At 46.1% G+C, this 17340-nt stretch overlaps 3 protein-coding genes across 3 annotated transcripts in view; 1 reads left to right on the top strand and 2 right to left on the bottom strand.

Annotated features, from left to right (window-relative positions):
• The window catches only part of TULP3 (TUB like protein 3), a 32248-nt gene extending 31235 nt beyond the window's left edge, over nt 1–1013 (bottom strand). The window contains exon 1 of the mRNA XM_015641471.2: nt 878–1013. Within this exon, the coding sequence (XP_015496957.1) occupies nt 878–918 (41 nt within the window). The 5' untranslated portion in view covers nt 919–1013. The remainder of the gene's footprint in view (nt 1–877) is intronic.
• A 17-nt stretch (nt 1014–1030) lies between these two features.
• RHNO1 (RAD9-HUS1-RAD1 interacting nuclear orphan 1) lies at nt 1031–5931 on the bottom strand. Its single transcript, XM_015641486.3, has 3 exons — nt 5653–5931; nt 4147–4415; nt 1031–2005 (listed from the first exon to the last, which is right to left on the bottom strand). Exons 2-3 carry the CDS (start codon nt 4312–4314, stop codon nt 1355–1357), a joined length of 819 nt encoding a protein of 272 aa, XP_015496972.1. The 5' UTR covers nt 4315–4415; nt 5653–5931; the 3' UTR covers nt 1031–1354.
• A 122-nt stretch (nt 5932–6053) lies between these two features.
• On the top strand, nt 6054–17046 carry FOXM1 (forkhead box M1). Its single transcript, XM_015647741.3, has 9 exons — nt 6054–6262; nt 7550–8146; nt 9850–9998; nt 10216–10431; nt 10860–10988; nt 11573–11617; nt 12573–12639; nt 13068–13249; nt 14429–17046. The coding sequence occupies exons 2-9, from the start codon at nt 7597–7599 to the stop codon at nt 15485–15487; spliced, it is 2397 nt and encodes a 798-aa protein (XP_015503227.1). The 5' UTR covers nt 6054–6262; nt 7550–7596; the 3' UTR covers nt 15488–17046.
• The last annotated feature ends 294 nt before the right edge of the window (nt 17047–17340 follow it).

Genomic DNA, 17340 nt, shown 5'->3' with positions numbered 1-17340 from the left:
CCTGAGGCCTTTCAAGTCTGCATAAAGAAGTAACCTAATGTTCCATAGCATATTTGCAATTACAGGACCCTTTCTAACTCTATTGTTGGTTTTCATCCTCCTTCAGTTGCCAAGTGTAGCAATGTATGTAATAAAAAATACTGTTTCTCTTCTACGCTGCGTTCATTACCATTTAACTACCCAAAGTTTCGATTTCTCTCTTTAATTGCTTTGCTTCTTCCTATCCAACCAGAGACACAAAGATAGACTTTCCTGGGGTTTTTGCAATCATACCAATTCTATCAAAATCCGTTTTCTCTGCGTGCTGGTATACCCACATTCAATTTCAAATAATCTCAATTTTGAGATACTTAAATACCACAAGCATAAAGTCTTTCCAAAACCGCTTCTCCACAGTTCACAGCTGTTTTTCCTATTACATCAGTTGAGTTCATTTCAGTTATTCCTCCATTTTTTTTCTTGCAAAGGCATACGGAGAGTGATACTAAATACCTAAAGAGCTTCATTAGGAGGAGCAGAGGGACTGGATAACACCGCGAAGACGCTTCACAGCGGCGCCTAGAAACCAAGAGTGGACCGAGACACCACAAAAACGTTTAATCTACAAGTATTCAGATGATGCACACCAACGTTGGAGAGTGAAGCACATAAAACGCACGCGCACGTAAAACAGCGGAACGGCTATCGCCCGCCGGCAGGACGCGAATGTCACCGAGGGAGCGCCGATCCGCGTGGCCGCTGCTGTGCGGCTCCGCCCGCCCGGGCCCCGCTGCGGCCGCTCATCCCGGCATCGGGGGCTGCTGCCAGGCGAGGCAGCCCCTGCCCAGGCCTGTGAGGTCCCGGGGACGCCGGCGCCGCCGCCCCAAGCCCCGCTCACCTGTGAGCGGCGGGACCGCCCGGTTCCCCCGCTCCATCCATCGCGGCCCCGCCGTTGCTATGGGCCCCCGCCCGCCGCTGCCCTTAGCAACGGCGCGCGGCACTGAGGCGCGCCGCCATTGGCCGGGGCCGCGAGCACGCCGCCCGCCGATTGGCCGCGGCGCCGCGCACGCGCGGCGGAACACAACGGCCGTCCTCCGTTCCGCGCCACGGGAGGCGCCTGAGCCGGGAGGGGAGAACGGCCCCGGCGGGAAGCGCGTGGGGCACAAAGCCCTTTCCAGACACACTTCCCCAGCGAAGACCTCCCCAAAAGACCCGCCCCTGTCGCCAAGACCCGCGCCCCGCCCCGGTGTTTCTCGGGGGCTCTGCCAGGCGCAGTAGAGGTCCTGGCTGAAATCACGTCCCCTCTTCAGTCCCCGAAGTGACATCTTCTGTTCAGGCGTGTCCTTCACGCAGCAGAGTGGCTGCTCCCGCCCGGTCAGGTGTGGGTCTGTCTCCTCGAGAGCTCCATGTCTGCCTTCACCAGGATGTCCGCAGCGCTCAGCTTCCCTTGCTCCCGCAGGTACTTCATTATGTGAGGCCGCCGTCTCCAGGTGACCTTTACTCCATACTCGTGCTCGGGAGTATCTGTAACCAGCACTGCTGCCACCTCCCCTCTCCCACAGGGATCAGTACCAAATGCCAGCTCTTTTTCTGGATGCCAGGCATGACTAATTTGTGCTAGAGTGTTGCTGCATCTCCCATTCCTTGGGGAAGAAACCTGTGCAGCCTCTGCATCTGGTGGTCCAAGGAATTCTTGCTCCACAGGCTGGGGAGGAGGCTCTCCACAGTTCTCTGGACGCTTCACCTGGATGTTGGCATTTGCTGCTGTCCCTTTCTTAGGCTGGTTGTGAGAGCGTTCTGCATTCTTTCTCAAGCGATTTGGATGATCCAGTGGAGGGACTGCATGTCCTTCTGGAGTCTCAAAAGTTAAAGGAGGAAATCTGCAGGCTACAGCTCCTCGACAAGCTCCTCCTGCATGAAATGAACTGTGGTTGGCATCCTGATGATAGGGCTTGTGAGGACCACGACGCTTTTTCTGGCGTGCTTTCAACACCACTGACTTAGCTGTGTCAAATTGTGGGCACACCTGAAGGGAAAGAAATAATAAGATAAAAACCCAACCCTTTTCTCCAGACAAGTAATGCCTGCCTGATTCTACTTCCCCACCTTTTTTCAGTGTGTTCATTGAATGGTCTGTTTTTCAGCAAAGCAAGTGAGTCACTAACAAAGTTACTATGCATGAGATACATCTGAACTTCAACATCACTTTCAGCCACCCTTCTCTGCAATGTCACTGGGGTGCAAGTGAGCTGTTCTCCGGCAACTCGCAAAGAACTCAAGATACAGCTTTTAAAGGAAATCTAAGTGATGTCTACTCCTGTAACCCCTGCAGATTTAAGAAAGTTCAGAATGGATCCTTTTTCCTTCTCTGTCTTAGCATAACTCAAATAGATTCAAAGAACTAAATCCTCAGACTTCCTAAAGAAGTAGAGGCTGAACCAGGAGAGCAACAAAATAATTAAAGAATTCCCATTTAGCTCAATCCCCTTAGATTATGTTAATAGGGTGTTCAAAATCTTCCCCCAAAATATAGTTAATTTCTGTATTGTGGCGTAACAGATCACCCAAGATCCACTTCTACAATCAGCTCTCCATAGAAGAGATGGACACGCTCAACAATCTATATTTCTTTGAATAATTCTGGACTCATACTCAAACCCTGGAAATCCTTTTATTAGTGTTGTCTTCCTGGTTTTCAACAAAGGATTCAGGTTCCAGTTTGCTTTTCCCAAGAGCACACCAAACTGAGTTCTTGTTACAGTAGCTACAGATCTCCTTCAGCATTCCTAAGTTATATAGTTCCTCAAAATACTGAGTGATATTTAACTAAGGATGGCATTTTTCTGATGTATACCTGAACTGTTTGAATCCAAAGCCTTTGTGCAGTTAAAGAGGAGTGACTCTGTAACAACTGTATATTAGCACATACTTAACATAGTTCCTGATTAAGGGTATAGCTTCCTGCCTTCAGAGAACATCTAGGATAGTTTTTATCTATGCAGGAACCTAGCAGTGGAAAAGGTATGAAAATCTTAGATAATGCCAAAAAGAGAAGAGCAGAAAATCAGTTTCCATTGAAACAAGTTGAGAGACACTCTGCAGAGGATGCTTCCAGAAGTTACAAACCTACGACAATTTCCAAAATTAAAAATATCGTGCAGTTTCAGTGCTGATAGCTTCAAACAAATTTAAGAAGCATTGTATTTTTGGAATCAAAGAGCTACTGGTGTGGATGTTTCCACCTCTTACAAACAAAATGAATGCTTATTCACAGCAGTTGTTTTACTCAGTAATTCAGAAACCATAGAGCAAACTGCCTCAAGCAGATACAAAAAAAAAAAAATTAAAGAGGAAAAAATTGAGTATGTTCTACTTCAAGGTTAAGGGATCACAAAAATACCTGCAGGTCAACAGGAACAAAGGAATGTTTCATGCAGGTTTGAAACCACACTTCCTGAGCTTGCTTTGTGAAGAGCAGAGTCAAGCAGCAATAATGTTTAAACAGAGCTCCTCTAGGTGATGACCACTGTTGTATAGGAACAGTCTGTCTTTGCTGCAGCTGTTTGCTTAAAAAAAAATAAATCTTTACATTATACGATATAAGGAGTATTTTAGGACACTGCAAACAGTCCCAAGAAAAGGAACCCATCAGAAGATTGGTATGGAGAGAAACTGTTCAAAACACAGAAGTGGAAAAGAAGGCAGGTTAGAACAAATTGTTTTGAAGTGAAAACCTATGATCTCTAAATTTAGCATTGTTAGATTTAAACAATGCACCCAGTACTTTAACATGTAAATTGTAGAGTTCAGCAGTTCAAACAGCAAGCCGATAAGAAAAATCTCCCCTAATGTTTATTATGTGCAGGGTTTTCAGTTGCCAAGGAGAACAGTGTTTTCCTGATGGGAATTATTTTTCTAGAAGATACATATTCATTAATCAGTACAGACTGCACACAGTTTATGTCTTCAAGTAACCAAGACTTTACTGCTTATTCTTAGAATGTGAAGCAACTCAAGCATTTATTTATGCTTTAGAGTGATAGAGGGAATTCAGGTCTAGGCTACTAATTTTCCATATCCAGAACAGATTAACTTTCTGTTAAGTCATACAGGAGAAACTTAAAAATTCTTGCTGTGGGATGCAGGAGGAAAACAATTTATACCAACCCAGGCAGCAGAAGTGTTCTGGTCCACAGGTTTTGTAGGCACATGTCTGGGATTCTCAGCCAAATGCAGTGGAGTTTCATAACAATGGATGGGTCCTGCCCTTGGCCTCTCAAGGAAAATCAGCTCTGCCTTCCTGGCCTTGTGGGTACACTTCTTCTTTGGAGGCATCAAAAGGTGTGGTAAAACTACTTAGAAACCTCATGATGCTTGTTGGAGCCAATTGAAGAAAGAGGGAAGCACCCTGAGGAGATGCTAAAGTGCTCTTGAATCTGTAGAAGGCAAATAAATGGATTTGAAGACAGACTTATTTAGAAACCTCAGATGTAGTTTTCCACAAAAGCAAAACATTTATGCAACAGCCCAGTGTACACATCTTGAGGCAGGCTTTTTTTCCCCAAGCGGTTCTTGAACTTTTTGTCAATTTTCAGGTAGATTTAAAAATGCACTGCAGGAATGGGAGCAATGACCTACTGATCCAGCTATATGAAGTCAGCTATAGAAAGAAAAAAAAAACAAACAACTTATTTTCTTTTTTTCAATTCAGTCTGGTTTATAATATCAAGAAGATACTGTAGAGCCAAGATAATCAGAAATCTTTCCTTTTCTAGTTGCCTAGAAAGTAACATTTGTTTTAATTTCAAGAGAATTTGGTTGTTTTTTTTTTTTACAGAACAGAGTTGACATCTTCCTCCTGTATTCTACAGATCTTGGATGATTTGTTTAACCTAATAAATAAGTTTGAACTGAAGTAACATTGTATTTAAGATTCCATTGGAAAACAGATCACAGAATCAATTAGGCTGGAAGACCTCTGAGGTCATCAAATCCAACCTGTCCAAACACCACCATGGCTACTAAACCATGGCACTAAGTGTCGTGTATCAAGTATTTCTTCAAACACCTTCAGGGACAGTGACACCACTTCCCCGGGTAGCCCATTCCAATGTCTAATCATCCCTCCTGGGAAGAAATTCTTCCTAATGCCCAACCTAAACCTCCCCTGGTGCAGTTTAAGACAATCAACTTTTTCCATCACTTGGTGCCTGAAAGAAAAGGCCAGCTCCCTCCTGGCTATACCCTCCTTTAAAGCAGTTATAGAGAGCAAGGTCTCCCCTCAGCCTCCTGTTCTCCAGGCTAAACAACCCCAGCTCCCTCAGCCACTCCTCATAACACTTGTGCTCCAGACCAGCTCTGCTGTCCTTCTCTGGACCCACTCCAGGACCTCGTGTCCTTCCTGAACTGAGGGGCCCGGAACTGGACACAGCACCTGAGATGTGGCCTCAGCAGTGCCGAGCACAGCGGGGCAATCACCGCCCTTGTCCTGCTGGACACACCGTTGCTGATACAGGCCAGGTGCCATTGGCCTTCTTGGCCACCTAGACACTGCTGGCTCATATTGACCTAGCCTGACTTATCACAAATCAGCACAGACAAGGAAATTTAGTAACATTTCATGAGAACTGTATGAGACTGCAATAGTAGTCAGACTGCAGCAAGACTGCTTACCTAGGTCGCGGCGTGCTCAGGGAGTCCTGCGGGCCCCCCTAGCCCGGTGCAGCCGTGACACACACGTTAAACGGTAAAATTCGGTAGCCCTTCACCCGGAGTCAGCGTAACGCCGGCGGCCCGGGCGCACTGCAGGACTCCCAGTCGCGGGCAGCATGGTTGAAGGGAGCTGTCGGCACTGCCCCAGCCGGGGCGGGAGCGGCTGTCCCAGGACAGGGACAATGCGAACCGGGAGCGGCGCGGGCTCCGTCCCGCCCGCACATCCGTATCCCCCGCGGCCGCCGCCGATTTGTCCGACCCGCCGTGGCTCCGCCCCCTGCACGCCGATTGGCCCGGCCCGGCAGGCCCCGCCCCCGCCGCAGCTCACTGGCGCAGGCCGGCACGTGACCGGGCCAGGCTGCTCAGGGCGCCAAATTCAAACCGGGGCCGCTCCGGGCGCGTCGGCCCTGCCCGGCCGGGCAGCTGCTGAGCCGCGACCTGCGCCCGCCGCGGTACTCCAGGGCCTCGGGCGGGGGTCGGCACCCTTCGGAGGGCAGCGCTAGGGCCTCTAGGCGGCCGGGAGAGGGCAGCGCCTAGGCCCGGCCCGGGGCGGAGGGCCCCGCGGGAGCAGGTGAGCTTGCTGGCGAGGGCGGCGGCGCAGCGGCTGGAGTGGGTGAAGAAGGAGCTGGGAGCGCTTTGGCGCTGCTCTCCTTTCCCCCTCGGGGCCGCGGGTACGCGGCGATGCCCCCGGGCCTGTACCGGGGTAGCAGTTGGAAGCCTCCCTGGGAAGTGACGCGCTCCTGCAGGGAACGCAGCCTATGGGAGGCTGGCTCAGGGCTCTTCTTTTGGCGCTGTCCTACCGGGATCACTCCTTAGCGGGGTGGAGCAGATAGCCAAGGGCCATGCTTGTGCCCGCTGCCAGAACCCGCGTGGAATGATCGCAGGGCTGTCTGCTCCCTGAACGTAGGGTATCAGCTCAGCTTGTTATCTGCTGGACTCTGCTTTGCATCAATGTAGGGGATTCCTACTGAAACTTTTCTCGTTTACTTGCTAACGCCGTCAAATCCAGCAATGCAAAAGGCCTCTTTATTATTGGTATTTATTTCTATTCTGCTTCCCATCTCTAATGATAAACAATAAATACAATTTGCATATTGTTCTAGTAGAGTTCGTAGAAAGACGTAGGCTGCAGCGAAGCCTTGATGGCATTATTAGCTGTATTTTCACAGCATCTTACCCTGCAAGCAGCATCTCTGAATTTTATTTCCTCTGCTTCCAGCTTTATAGTTAAAACCACCTGTTGTCCAAAAGTTTGACATCTAAATTGTATGCTGCCCAATGATGAATTTACCTGGTTCTTGACAAATCTACGATAGGAATGAGCAGCACATTTACTTGGTGTCTGTCTTAAAGCACCTTCTGCTGCATTTATTTTGTGCCTTTTTAGTGTTCAGGATAATCTCTGCTTCCCAGATCTTAAACCACCTGTAAATTCCCTTTTCATGCAGGTTCTGTAATCTGCTCCTTAGAGCCATCAGCCATAAGAATCAGCACTGATCTTTCTATGTTCTACCTTCCCTCCAGCTTGCTGGCTGATGCTTGTCAAGTCACATCATAGACTTACAGAAAGACTTAGCATAAGTCTTTCTGTAAAGCACATACACATTTTGCTCATTATTATGTACTTCATGATGGAAGTTATCTACTGTGCAAATCTCTCTCCCATCCTGCTTACACAAAGTGTGGGTTAAGGAGGTACACTATGATTTTTCAGTAGCCTTGTCAGCCTTATTAAATGCTTTCAATTTTATGTGCTTTTTGTGTTTCTAGCTTTGTAGCAACTGATGAGAACGTCTGCTCTGTGGGAGGTCTTGCGATGTTTTGCTGCACCCTTTATGTTGTACCTTTTGTTTTGCAGGATTTGTTCCTCTCCCTTTCAATGGAGAGTGACATTATAGATCAATAATGAGGACCAGCCCTCGCAGGCCCTTAATTCTCAAAAGACGGAAACTGACCCTCCCACAGAACGATGAATCCAGTACTTCAGCAAGAGATGAGAACAGAGGTCAGGATGAAAAGGCTCCTAAGCAGGAGCAGAGGCAGGAAGACCAACACAACAGACAACCCAGAGACAAAAGGGACTGTGGCCTGCAGAAATTCCCAGCGGGAATAAAGATAATTGACCATCCTACAATGCCCAACACACAGGTGGTGGCCATCCCTACAAATGCTGATATCCAGAGCATCATAGAGGCATTGACAGCAAAAGGAAAAGAGTGTGGCAAAAATGGACCCAACAAGTTCATTCTCATTAGCAGTGGGGGCACGTCCCGTTCAGCAGGTCCAGCACCATCGCAGCATCTCCCATCAGAGAAGAAAGCCAGTGCAGCCATCAAGGCTGCAGACAGTCAAGAAAGAGAGAAGAATGTTGCACAGGCACCTGGTATTGCAGGCACTACAACACTCTGGCATTCAGGAGTTGATCCTGTGGTTCGACAGGAACAGGAGACCAACAGTATGTAGCCTTTACCTGTTTTTTTGTTGTTTTTTTTTTTTTGTCCTGACAGACAAAGAGATGTGAAATGGGCCAAGGAGTGCAGCCTTTGCATCTTGGTATGCAGTAATTATTAATTTTTTGTTAATGACAAAATACCTATGAATTTGATTCTAATAATCTACATAGCTTTGCATATGTAGTGAAATCTGAAGGAATATAGTGGACATATCTTTTTGATGGAAGACGTCTGAGCTTCTGACTTGGGTTTTTTGCTAAGTCTTTCTATTTCTTGAAGTACTAGATCAACATTGTCCTGTTTTGGTTGGCAGCAATAGTCTGGTTTGAGTGTTTGTTTTTAAGGCTGCAGGTCTTTTCAGAAATTGGGCAACTACACATGAAATCAGGAATTCAAGGTGAATTCCTTCCATAATCTTAGTGTTGTAATACCATATTTTAGAAGTGTGACTGCTGCCTTCCTTTTGACAGCTGAGATGAAGGGTAACTGGGTTACTTGTGAGAAAGCAGAGTTACAATGAGGGGAGGGCTGTGTTTGTAGCCTCTCTGGGTTTCAGTAAAGCCTTTGGCACTGTCTCCCACAGCATTATTCTGGAAAAGCTGGCAGCCCATAGCTTGGTCAGGTTCACTCTTCATCATGTTAAAGCAGACTGGATGGCTGGGCCCAGAGAGAGGTGCTGAACAGTGCTGTATCCAGTTGGTGACCAGTCACTGGTGGGGTTCCCCAGGGCTCAGGGCTGGAGCCAGTCCTGTTTACTGTCTATATCAATGATCTGGATGAGGGGATCAAGGACATCCTTGGAAGTTCACAGATGACACCAAGCTGGGTCGTAGTGTGGATCTGCTGGAGGGCAGGAGGGCTCTGCAGAGGCATCTGGACAGGCTGGATCCATGGGCCAAGGCCAGTTGTGTGAAGTTCAATAAGACCAGGTATCAGGTTCCACAGTTGCATTGCAACCCAGGTAGTGCTACAAGCTAGGGGAAGAGTGTCTGGAAAACTGCCCAGCAGAAAAGGACTTGGGGGTGCTGGTCAACAGCAGCTGAACATGAGCCAGTTGTGCCCAGGTGGCCAAGAAGGCCAATGGCATCTTGGTCTGCATCAGCAATAACATGTGCCGTAGGATAAGGGCAGAGATTGTCCACCTGTACTCGGCACTGGTGAGGCCACATCTTGAGTTCTGTTTCCAGTTTTGGGCCACTCATGACAGAAAAGACATTGAGGTGCTAGAGCGAGTCCAGAGAAGGACAACGTAGCTGTGAAGGGTCTGAAACACAAGTCTGATGAGGAAGAGCTGAGGGAGCTGGGGGTGTTCAGCCCTGGGAAAAAGGAGTCTCAGGGGGATCTTGTCGCTCTCTATGACTGCCTGAAAGGAGGCTGTAGAGTAGTGAGGGTTGCCTTCTCCTAGGCAACAAATGACAGGACAAAAGGGCATAGCCTCAAGCTGTGCCAAAGAGAGTTCAGATTGGACACCATGAAGAATTTCTTCCCTAAAAAGGTTGTCAAGCTTTGGAACAGACTGCCCAGGGAGGTTTGGAGTCACCATCCCTAGAGATGTTCAAGAAATCAAGAAATAACTGTATACTGCAGTCAGTGCCACGGTGTTGTTGATAAGGTGGTGTTTGGTCACAGGTTGGACTCTTGTCTTGGAGGACTTCTTCAACTTAAATGTTTCTGTGATTATTATGGGGGCTTGTTATCCCAACAGGCAGTGGTGAGACAATGAGCTCTGTGTTGGACAACAGCCTCACCAACATCCAGTGGCTGGGGAAGATGAGATCTGATGGGCTAAATCCCTCTTCTGTGAAGGAAGACACAGAGAAAGAGAATCAGATGCCTCTGCGGGAAAGAGTCAAGGTAAGTCGGAGAATACAAGAGTGTGTGCTAAAACTTTTGATAAGGAAGTAATCTACGTGGATCAGAAGACTTGCAAGAATTAGGCATCACTATCTCTAAGAAACCTGAGTTTGACCTTTACTGATATGAATAGCAGAATCCAGAGGATCCAGGGATGTTCTATGGGCTTTCTTGTCGGCTTCATGAATGTTCATGTATCACCCCTTCTGTCTTTCAGACTGAAGAGGAAGCTGCTGCTGCTGCTATTCCTACTGCTGCTGTGTCCTCCTCCTGGCAGGATTCAGTGTCAGAACGACCTCCTTACTCCTATATGGCCATGATCCAGTTTGCCATCAACAGCACAGAGAAGAAGCGCATGACCCTGAAGGACATCTATACCTGGATTGAGGATCATTTCCCTTATTTTAAACATGTAGCTAAGCCAGGTTGGAAGGTAACAAGAAGGCCCTCAAGTTGCTCTGGGTGATGTTACATGCCTTCTGGATCAAAATGAAAAGTTGTTCCCCAGCCTGCAAAGCAAGATGGAAGCTCGTTTAAACATTCCGCCCCAAATACACTCATTCCAGATGTTCACTGTACCACTTCTTGTATCCCTTGCCTCATCCTACTTAAACAAGATGATGGGATGTTTAATCACTGGAGTGAGAATAGGGATCTCAAGAGTACCTAAAATAAAGACTGATGACAGGGTCATCAGTCTTGAGTCCAGTTGGCTGGGTATGCTGTGAATATGAAAGTTCAATGTTGTCTGCACTTTGGAATGTAATCCCTCTGCTAGGGCAGCCATCTTTGAGGTAGGCCTTGCTGTGCTGATAACAAAACCACTGCTTTTCAACCTCTCCCTCACTCCTTTCTCCCCAGAACTCCATTCGGCACAACCTGTCCCTTCATGACATGTTTGTCCGTGAGACGTCTGCCAATGGTAAAATCTCCTTCTGGACTATTCACCCCGGTGCAAACCGTTGCCTAACATTGGACCAGGTATTTAAGGTGAGTTGCCTCGTGCAAAGAAAATAGGACAGGCTATGCAGTTTCTAAATGCCACACTAGACTGATGCACCTTATTTTAATGGTAAGGTCAAGCTGCTTTGACATCAGCCTCTTTGAAGAAGCTGGAATCAGTCACTTCACTTGGCAAATAGATAAACTCTGCATTTGAAAGAAAAGGTGCTGTGGCTGTGCTTTTGACCTGGAGCTTCATGGGAAGTGTTTATTCTTCATGTGCTGTGCCAAATATAAGTCAGGTTGTTTGACTTCTTCCCATGGGCCTTATTCAAATTCCTAACAAAAAGATTTCCACTGAGGCCAACCAGGTGTTCCTATGCTGTTTGATAAGTCAGGCATAGGATGGAATTCTCCTAGCTCAACTAGGTATTTTAGGAAGATTTTGTCAGGGAAATAGAGCTTGGGAATCTGATATAGGTATGTTTAGACTCTTGTGTTTTATGCAGTGGGTGGGTAGAATTAACTTTTGTTTGCTCAGATTGTACAAGTTTAAAATGTCCCATTTGTCTCCCTCTTTGGTTGATAACTTCATCTTAATTTTTTTTCTGCTCAATGCCTTCTGCCACCAGCCGCTGGACTTGGGGTCACCAACATCGCCTGAGTATTCTGAATCAGTAAGAATTACCATCTGGCTCGGGGCTTGATCTTCCATTCTCTTCTTGCCAGTCACTGAAGGAAAGGACAACAGGCTTGGGGAGGGGGACTGGGCCACTGCTGCATCTACTCATACAACTCCATGCACACCCTTTGTGGGGAGAGGGGTCTAGCCAAAGATTGACTGTCTTCAGATGGTACAGTCTCTCTCTAGCTGGTAAGGCTGGACAGTTTCGAGCAACCTGGAAGTCTACTGCTGAAGTAGGCTGCAATGGACACCAATAGGCTTCAGAGAACAAGCCCAGACAGATTTCTGGTAAAATCATCTCCATGGCAACAGTTCCCATATGTTTTGGGGTTCAGATCCAGAGAGAATAGGATCTCTCTGTGCTCCTTTTATCTTTTTGGAAGCCACTGCATTGTGACTCCTGGAAGGATCAACCTGTTTGCTGTTGCTCTTGCATTCAGCAGTTTTAACAGTGATGGATTTGCAAGTATCCAGTCAAACACTTTTCTGTCACAGCTACAGCCTTGGCCTTCTTTCCATCTGCTCAGAATTCTGATCCCATCGTGGCCTCTGCTATTTCATTTGAACACCTATCTGGTCTATGGTTTGTACAGACCTCCAGTATACAATAAAGCTATCCTATTCATTGTTCCTCAGGCACTGGGGGTGCCAAAACCAGCTCACTTCTGCAGTAGAGTCTGTAGCTGGAGCAGTTCTGTCATGTTGTCTCTTTTCCTACACAGCCTTTGGTGGGCAGCTGGCTTTGGGATGGCATGGCTGCAAACCAGCAAGTGGCACAGACCTAGAGCTGGTCCGAGTGCTGGGTGCTAACAGCTGCTTTCTCTGCATTAGTGCAGCTCACACCTCTGGTGCCAGCTCTCAGTGAGGCAGCAGAATAAATGTGAATTCTTTTCTTTTAACCTCTCTCTTTTCTCCATGTCCTCTTACTTATTTCACAATGACTGCAGCAACAAAAGAGTCGTCTTCCAGACCCTCTGAAGAACATGGGAAGCAAAACTGAACCCCAGAATTCACGTAAGTGTCCACATCAGTCTAGGCCAAAGAGAATCAATCCAATAAATCTGGGGCTCTCCCCCAGATTTCTTTAGATATACAAATGGAGTGTGTTATCCTGGTTTGCCAGCTTTTATGCTCCTTACTGTCAGGTTTGAAATAGAAAGCAGTGTTATTGTGTCTGAGGATGTGATGGTGAGATGGTGGGTGTTGGGCTCTCAAATGGAGTGAGAGCCCCAGCTGGAGGGGTAGGGTCTACATGAAAGGTTATTTTCTTGTTCATGAGGCTTCTGGCTTGGTATTTGTATCCTTAAAATTAGCAGAGAAGGTAAGGGATCTGATCAAATGTTTCTTTCAGGGTGTCTAGAAAGACTTTCTGTAAGGTCCCTGGGTTTCATGAGGTAGCAGTGGAGAACAGGCAAAAGTGAGTCCCTTCTTCTCCCTTTCAGGCCGAAAGATGAAGCCTTTGCTTCCTCGTGTCAACTCCTACCTGGTTCCAATCCAGTTTCCTTTGAGTCAGCCTCTTGTCTTGCAGCCTTCCATGAAGGTTCCTCTGTCCATGGCACAGGGAGCATCCCTTAACAGCTCTGAGACTTTGCAGAGCAACAAGCGTGTGTGCATTGCTCCGAAGGTTGGTTTCTTGTTTTCCGAGGAGTTTTGAGGGGGTTAGTGTGGTTCTCTTTTATTTTTATTTTTTTTAAGAGGGACAAGGAGGTCGCTAGGGAGGGTGGGGGGATTTTTTTAAGGAGGGGTGTGTTTGTTTGGATTTTTTGTTTACTTGTTCTTTCTATATCTCTTGCCTTCAATGAACATTTTCTTCACATGGTTCCTTTGTGCATCTTTACTAGGTGCTCTAAAACTCCAAGCTCCTATCAAGGAACTAGCCAGTGATAATCCTTGCTATCCTTTACTGTCTCTAGCCTGACTACTACCTCCTAATTTATTTGCTCTAAGGATGTTTCCATAATTCACTAGAGGAAGGGGCTCTATGGCTTGGTTAAGACAATTTTTCTTTACTGCTGGGATGTGAGGAAAGAAGAATGGGAGGAATGGCTTTGTTCTGATCCTAAAACATTCATATTTTTGATAGCTCTATAGACAAATAACAATAAGGAACTTCCAAAACAGTATAGCTTTCATGTAGTCTCTTCCCAGAGGATTTCCGTATCTCCTGTTTGCTAATTCTGTGAAGTTCACAGTTATTCTGTGAATGTTCAAGAAAAACAGCTATTAAACAGATCTTTTTCTTGGCATCTCACTGACTGCTCTTGTATGCTTAGACATTGTAAAGCTTTAGCTTCTTCCATCCTGTCTAACCATAATCCTATTTTCCTTTGTATGCCTGGTGCTTTATGTTCTCTTCAGCTATGATTTATCTTTCTCCTGTTCTCTTTTTCTTTTGATAACCTCATTTTCTTCCTTTTCCATGGTTTCTGGGAAAGTTGTCCTCATTCATTTTGTTATTCCCATTTAGATAATGTAAGAAAAAATCAAAGGGGTTATATTTTTTTCCAGAAATATTCAACTCTCCTTCTGCCTATACTCCCAGAAGTTTCTCAAAGCAGGAGTGCTCTGAAGGGTATGACTTACAGTCACTTAGCTAGAATTCTTCCCATGTGATCCTTAGGCTTCTTTCTATCAACTTCACAGAGATCAGTCTCAGTTATAATTACTGCTTCCTGAATATCTTCTTCTTACCCTGTCTGCTGACCTTAAATGCCAATCTTTCTTTTCTTTCCCCTGTTTCATGGATTTTTGGGTAGCTTAGATCCATGCTTACTGACTGCATGTCACCTGTGTTTCATTGTAGGTGTCACTGTCTGCAGAAGAGTCACCCTCTTTACCCACGGCTGCTGTCAAGGAGGAGGGTCAATGTGATGAAGGTTTATTTTCCCCAACCCATTCTGTACAGGAGAACAACTCCCAGCCTGGTGAGGAATTGTCTTCTTTCCCTGAGGGTGCCTGTAAAAAGGAGGAAGAAGGCTCTCAGCTGGATCCCTGGCTATCCCCATTTGCCTCAACCATAACGGTCAAGGAAGAGCCAAGCTTGTTCCTCCCAGACTCATCCACAAAGGAGAGGAAACAGTTCACCACACTGAAGTCCCCATCTAAGGCAGTTTCTGACTCTTTAGTTATAAAGAGGAGGGAAAGGCGGGAAGTGGGCAGATCCAGAAGGAAACAACGCCTAGCACTGCCTTCTTCAGAAGAGCCTGTCCTTGTTTTGCCAGAAAGCAGCAGCTTTGACCCTTTCCAGTTAGGGGCAGACCACCCCTTCCCCCAGGAAAACCATCCCCTTGAGAACATTTCACAGCTCAGCTGCTCACAGGGAGAAGAAGGGGCCTTTAAAACACCAGTCAAGGACGTCTTCAGCAAATTGCCCATTTCTTCCACTCCCAGCAAAGCCTCAGCCACTACTACCCCTTCACTAGAGGTCCTTGACCACTGGAAGTCTGCTTCCTTGGCCAAAGGAAGTCATGAGCTGGACTTCAGTCCAGTGAAAACTCTTCAATTGCCATTCACACCTCTCCAGGACAACCAGGACTTGCTGGGTTTTAACAGCACACCCCTTAAAAACCCTCTCTTTGATTCTCCTCAAGAACTGCTCAATACAGAATCCAGTGACATGGTCCATATGCCCCTCACGAGCTCTCCAGCTTTAGTTCATGACACTTCCAAGCAATCCTCTGCTGAGCTGACAACCTCTGGCTTTACTGAAAACCGGTCACTCATGGAAGGCCTTATCCTGGACACCATGAATGACTGTATGAGTCTCAGCAAAATCCTTCTAGATATAAGCTTTCCTGGTCTTGAGGATGAAAATTTAGGAACAGATATTAGTTGGTCTCAGCTCATACCTGAACTGAAGTGAACTGGCCTGAGGACTGAATTTGACTTATTCTGATGTTACAAGAAAGCACTCCACACTCCTGAGATTCATTCATGTAATCCAAAACAACTGCTTTTGACTAATTCCCACATCCATGGGAACAGAGAGCATTATTGACTCCTGCTAAGCTGGGAGACAGGCCCATCAGCTGCTATGGGCTTCCTTTATCAGATGCTGTAGACTTTGAGTGGAACAAGATGATAGAACTTCTCTAGCTTTGTACTAGAGATAGCCTCTCTCCAGGGATTGTTATCAAGAAAACATCTAGGTAGGCCCTGAATGGCATTTGTTACTCTGAGGTATCAGAGGAAACAAACACACTCTTCAGTACAATAGGAAAGAGCCCAGAAACCTCCTAGCTTTGTCCTAATCTCCCTTTTAGTATCTTCTTAGTATCTTCTGTCTAGTTTTAATGTTTGTAAATACTGTACATTCCTTAAATTAGCCCTTAATTATAATAATATTATTATTGTAGGGTTATGGGAATATTTTTCCTGGTAAGGGTTTGACCTACAGTGTGTTGTCTGTATGTTCATATCTCTTGTATTCTTGTACCCTAGTTGAAAGCCCAGATTTTTTATTTTTTTTTTTTACTTCAAAAACACATTGGTCTAGGTTGTTCTAAAGGTTTCTGGGGCAAAGATCTGAATATTTGTCTATATGTGACCCAAGTCAAACAGAAACAGGTTATCTGGACTGCAGCATAAAATCTTGGTTTGGCTTACTTTTTGCAGGCTGGAATGATAAGAGCTTGGATCAAGCCATATAGCTCTTCTGATTGCAGAGGTCTATTATGTACCTAGAGGTAGAGTCCTCTGCCTAGATAGAGTAGTGGTACCTCTACTACTGTTGCAGTAAGATGGACCTCTATTGAATGGTTAAAGCTGCCCTCATTACAGTCAGCAGTTGAAAATGTAAAAAAAGAACCTATACAGGGAATGCTGATATTCCCACTGAAAACTGACCTCTGGAAACACAAGGTATGTATCTCTTGGTGCAATAGAACAACTCCTCCCAGTTCTCTAGAACTTATGTCATAGAAAAAAATCGCCATGGCGATGATCTGATCTTTCTGCTTGCAGACAAGTGGTGACTCCTGTATCCAAATACTCAATAAAGCTTCTGTGGGACCCCAGCTGAGTGTTATCTCAGCCTGCTGAGGTTTGGCCCACAGCACAAGCAACCTCTTCTTCTGATCTCGTGTGTGTGTACTTTGTGATCACTCAGTGAGTGACCATTGGGTCATTTTCAGGCCTTGTTGGCCAAACCACATTAGATTTAGTTACTCAACCTGCTGCTTCATGTAACACACTTTTTCCTGCTGCTTATGGGTAAATCCTGACAAGTCAGAAGCACATAAACATTACAACACCACCAGCAGACTAATTTCTGTATCTTCTAAGTGCAAAACAAATATTGCTTGAAACTGTTTCTGCCTTCCCTTATAAACATAAAACCAGTTTTACATGTGTGTGGTTTTCAGAACCGCAGTTCTTTGTACTTAGAGATTATTTGCCCTCATAAAATGTTTCCAAACTTTGGTTTAATGGTTATTATTTCAGTTTTTCTGGGGTTACAAGGCTGCAGAAGGGGCCTGCTTTTGCACACTTCCTACTTGTACTTCTACCACGGCTGCTGCTACTTGGTTTTCTCAAGGCATCCTCTCCCCCTTTCATCTCAGTTGCTCCTGGGAAGATGTGTGCACACAACTGACACCTGGAAGCCAGCTAACTAAGATCATGTCTCCAGCAAATACTGAAATTTTCTTGTCCTTGGTGTTAATTCCAGGCAGCTGCTCCCCTGCTCTCCCTGTCAGCTGACGGGCTTTGATGGCC

This window comes from Parus major, chromosome 1 (genome assembly GCF_001522545.3).
Source record: "Parus major isolate Abel chromosome 1, Parus_major1.1, whole genome shotgun sequence".
Classification (NCBI taxonomy): Eukaryota; Metazoa; Chordata; class Aves; order Passeriformes; family Paridae; genus Parus; species Parus major.
Note: the sequence above shows the minus strand (reverse complement) of the source record. Positions and strands in the feature narration are given on the sequence as shown.

Coding starts and splice junctions, on each gene's coding strand:
- RHNO1 (XM_015641486.3), bottom strand. CDS start 4,314: ATGCCTCCAAAGAAGAAGTGTACCCACAAGGCCAGGAAGGCAGAGCTG. Junction 2,006..4,146: donor AGAACACTTCTGCTGCCTGG/GTTGGTATAAAT, acceptor CTTTCCCTTCAG/GTGTGCCCACAATTTGACAC.
- FOXM1 (XM_015647741.3), top strand. CDS start 7,597: ATGAGGACCAGCCCTCGCAGGCCCTTAATTCTCAAAAGACGGAAACTG. Junction 9,999..10,215: donor CTCTGCGGGAAAGAGTCAAG/GTAAGTCGGAGA, acceptor TCTGTCTTTCAG/ACTGAAGAGGAAGCTGCTGC. Junction 10,432..10,859: donor TAGCTAAGCCAGGTTGGAAG/GTAACAAGAAGG, acceptor CTTTCTCCCCAG/AACTCCATTCGGCACAACCT.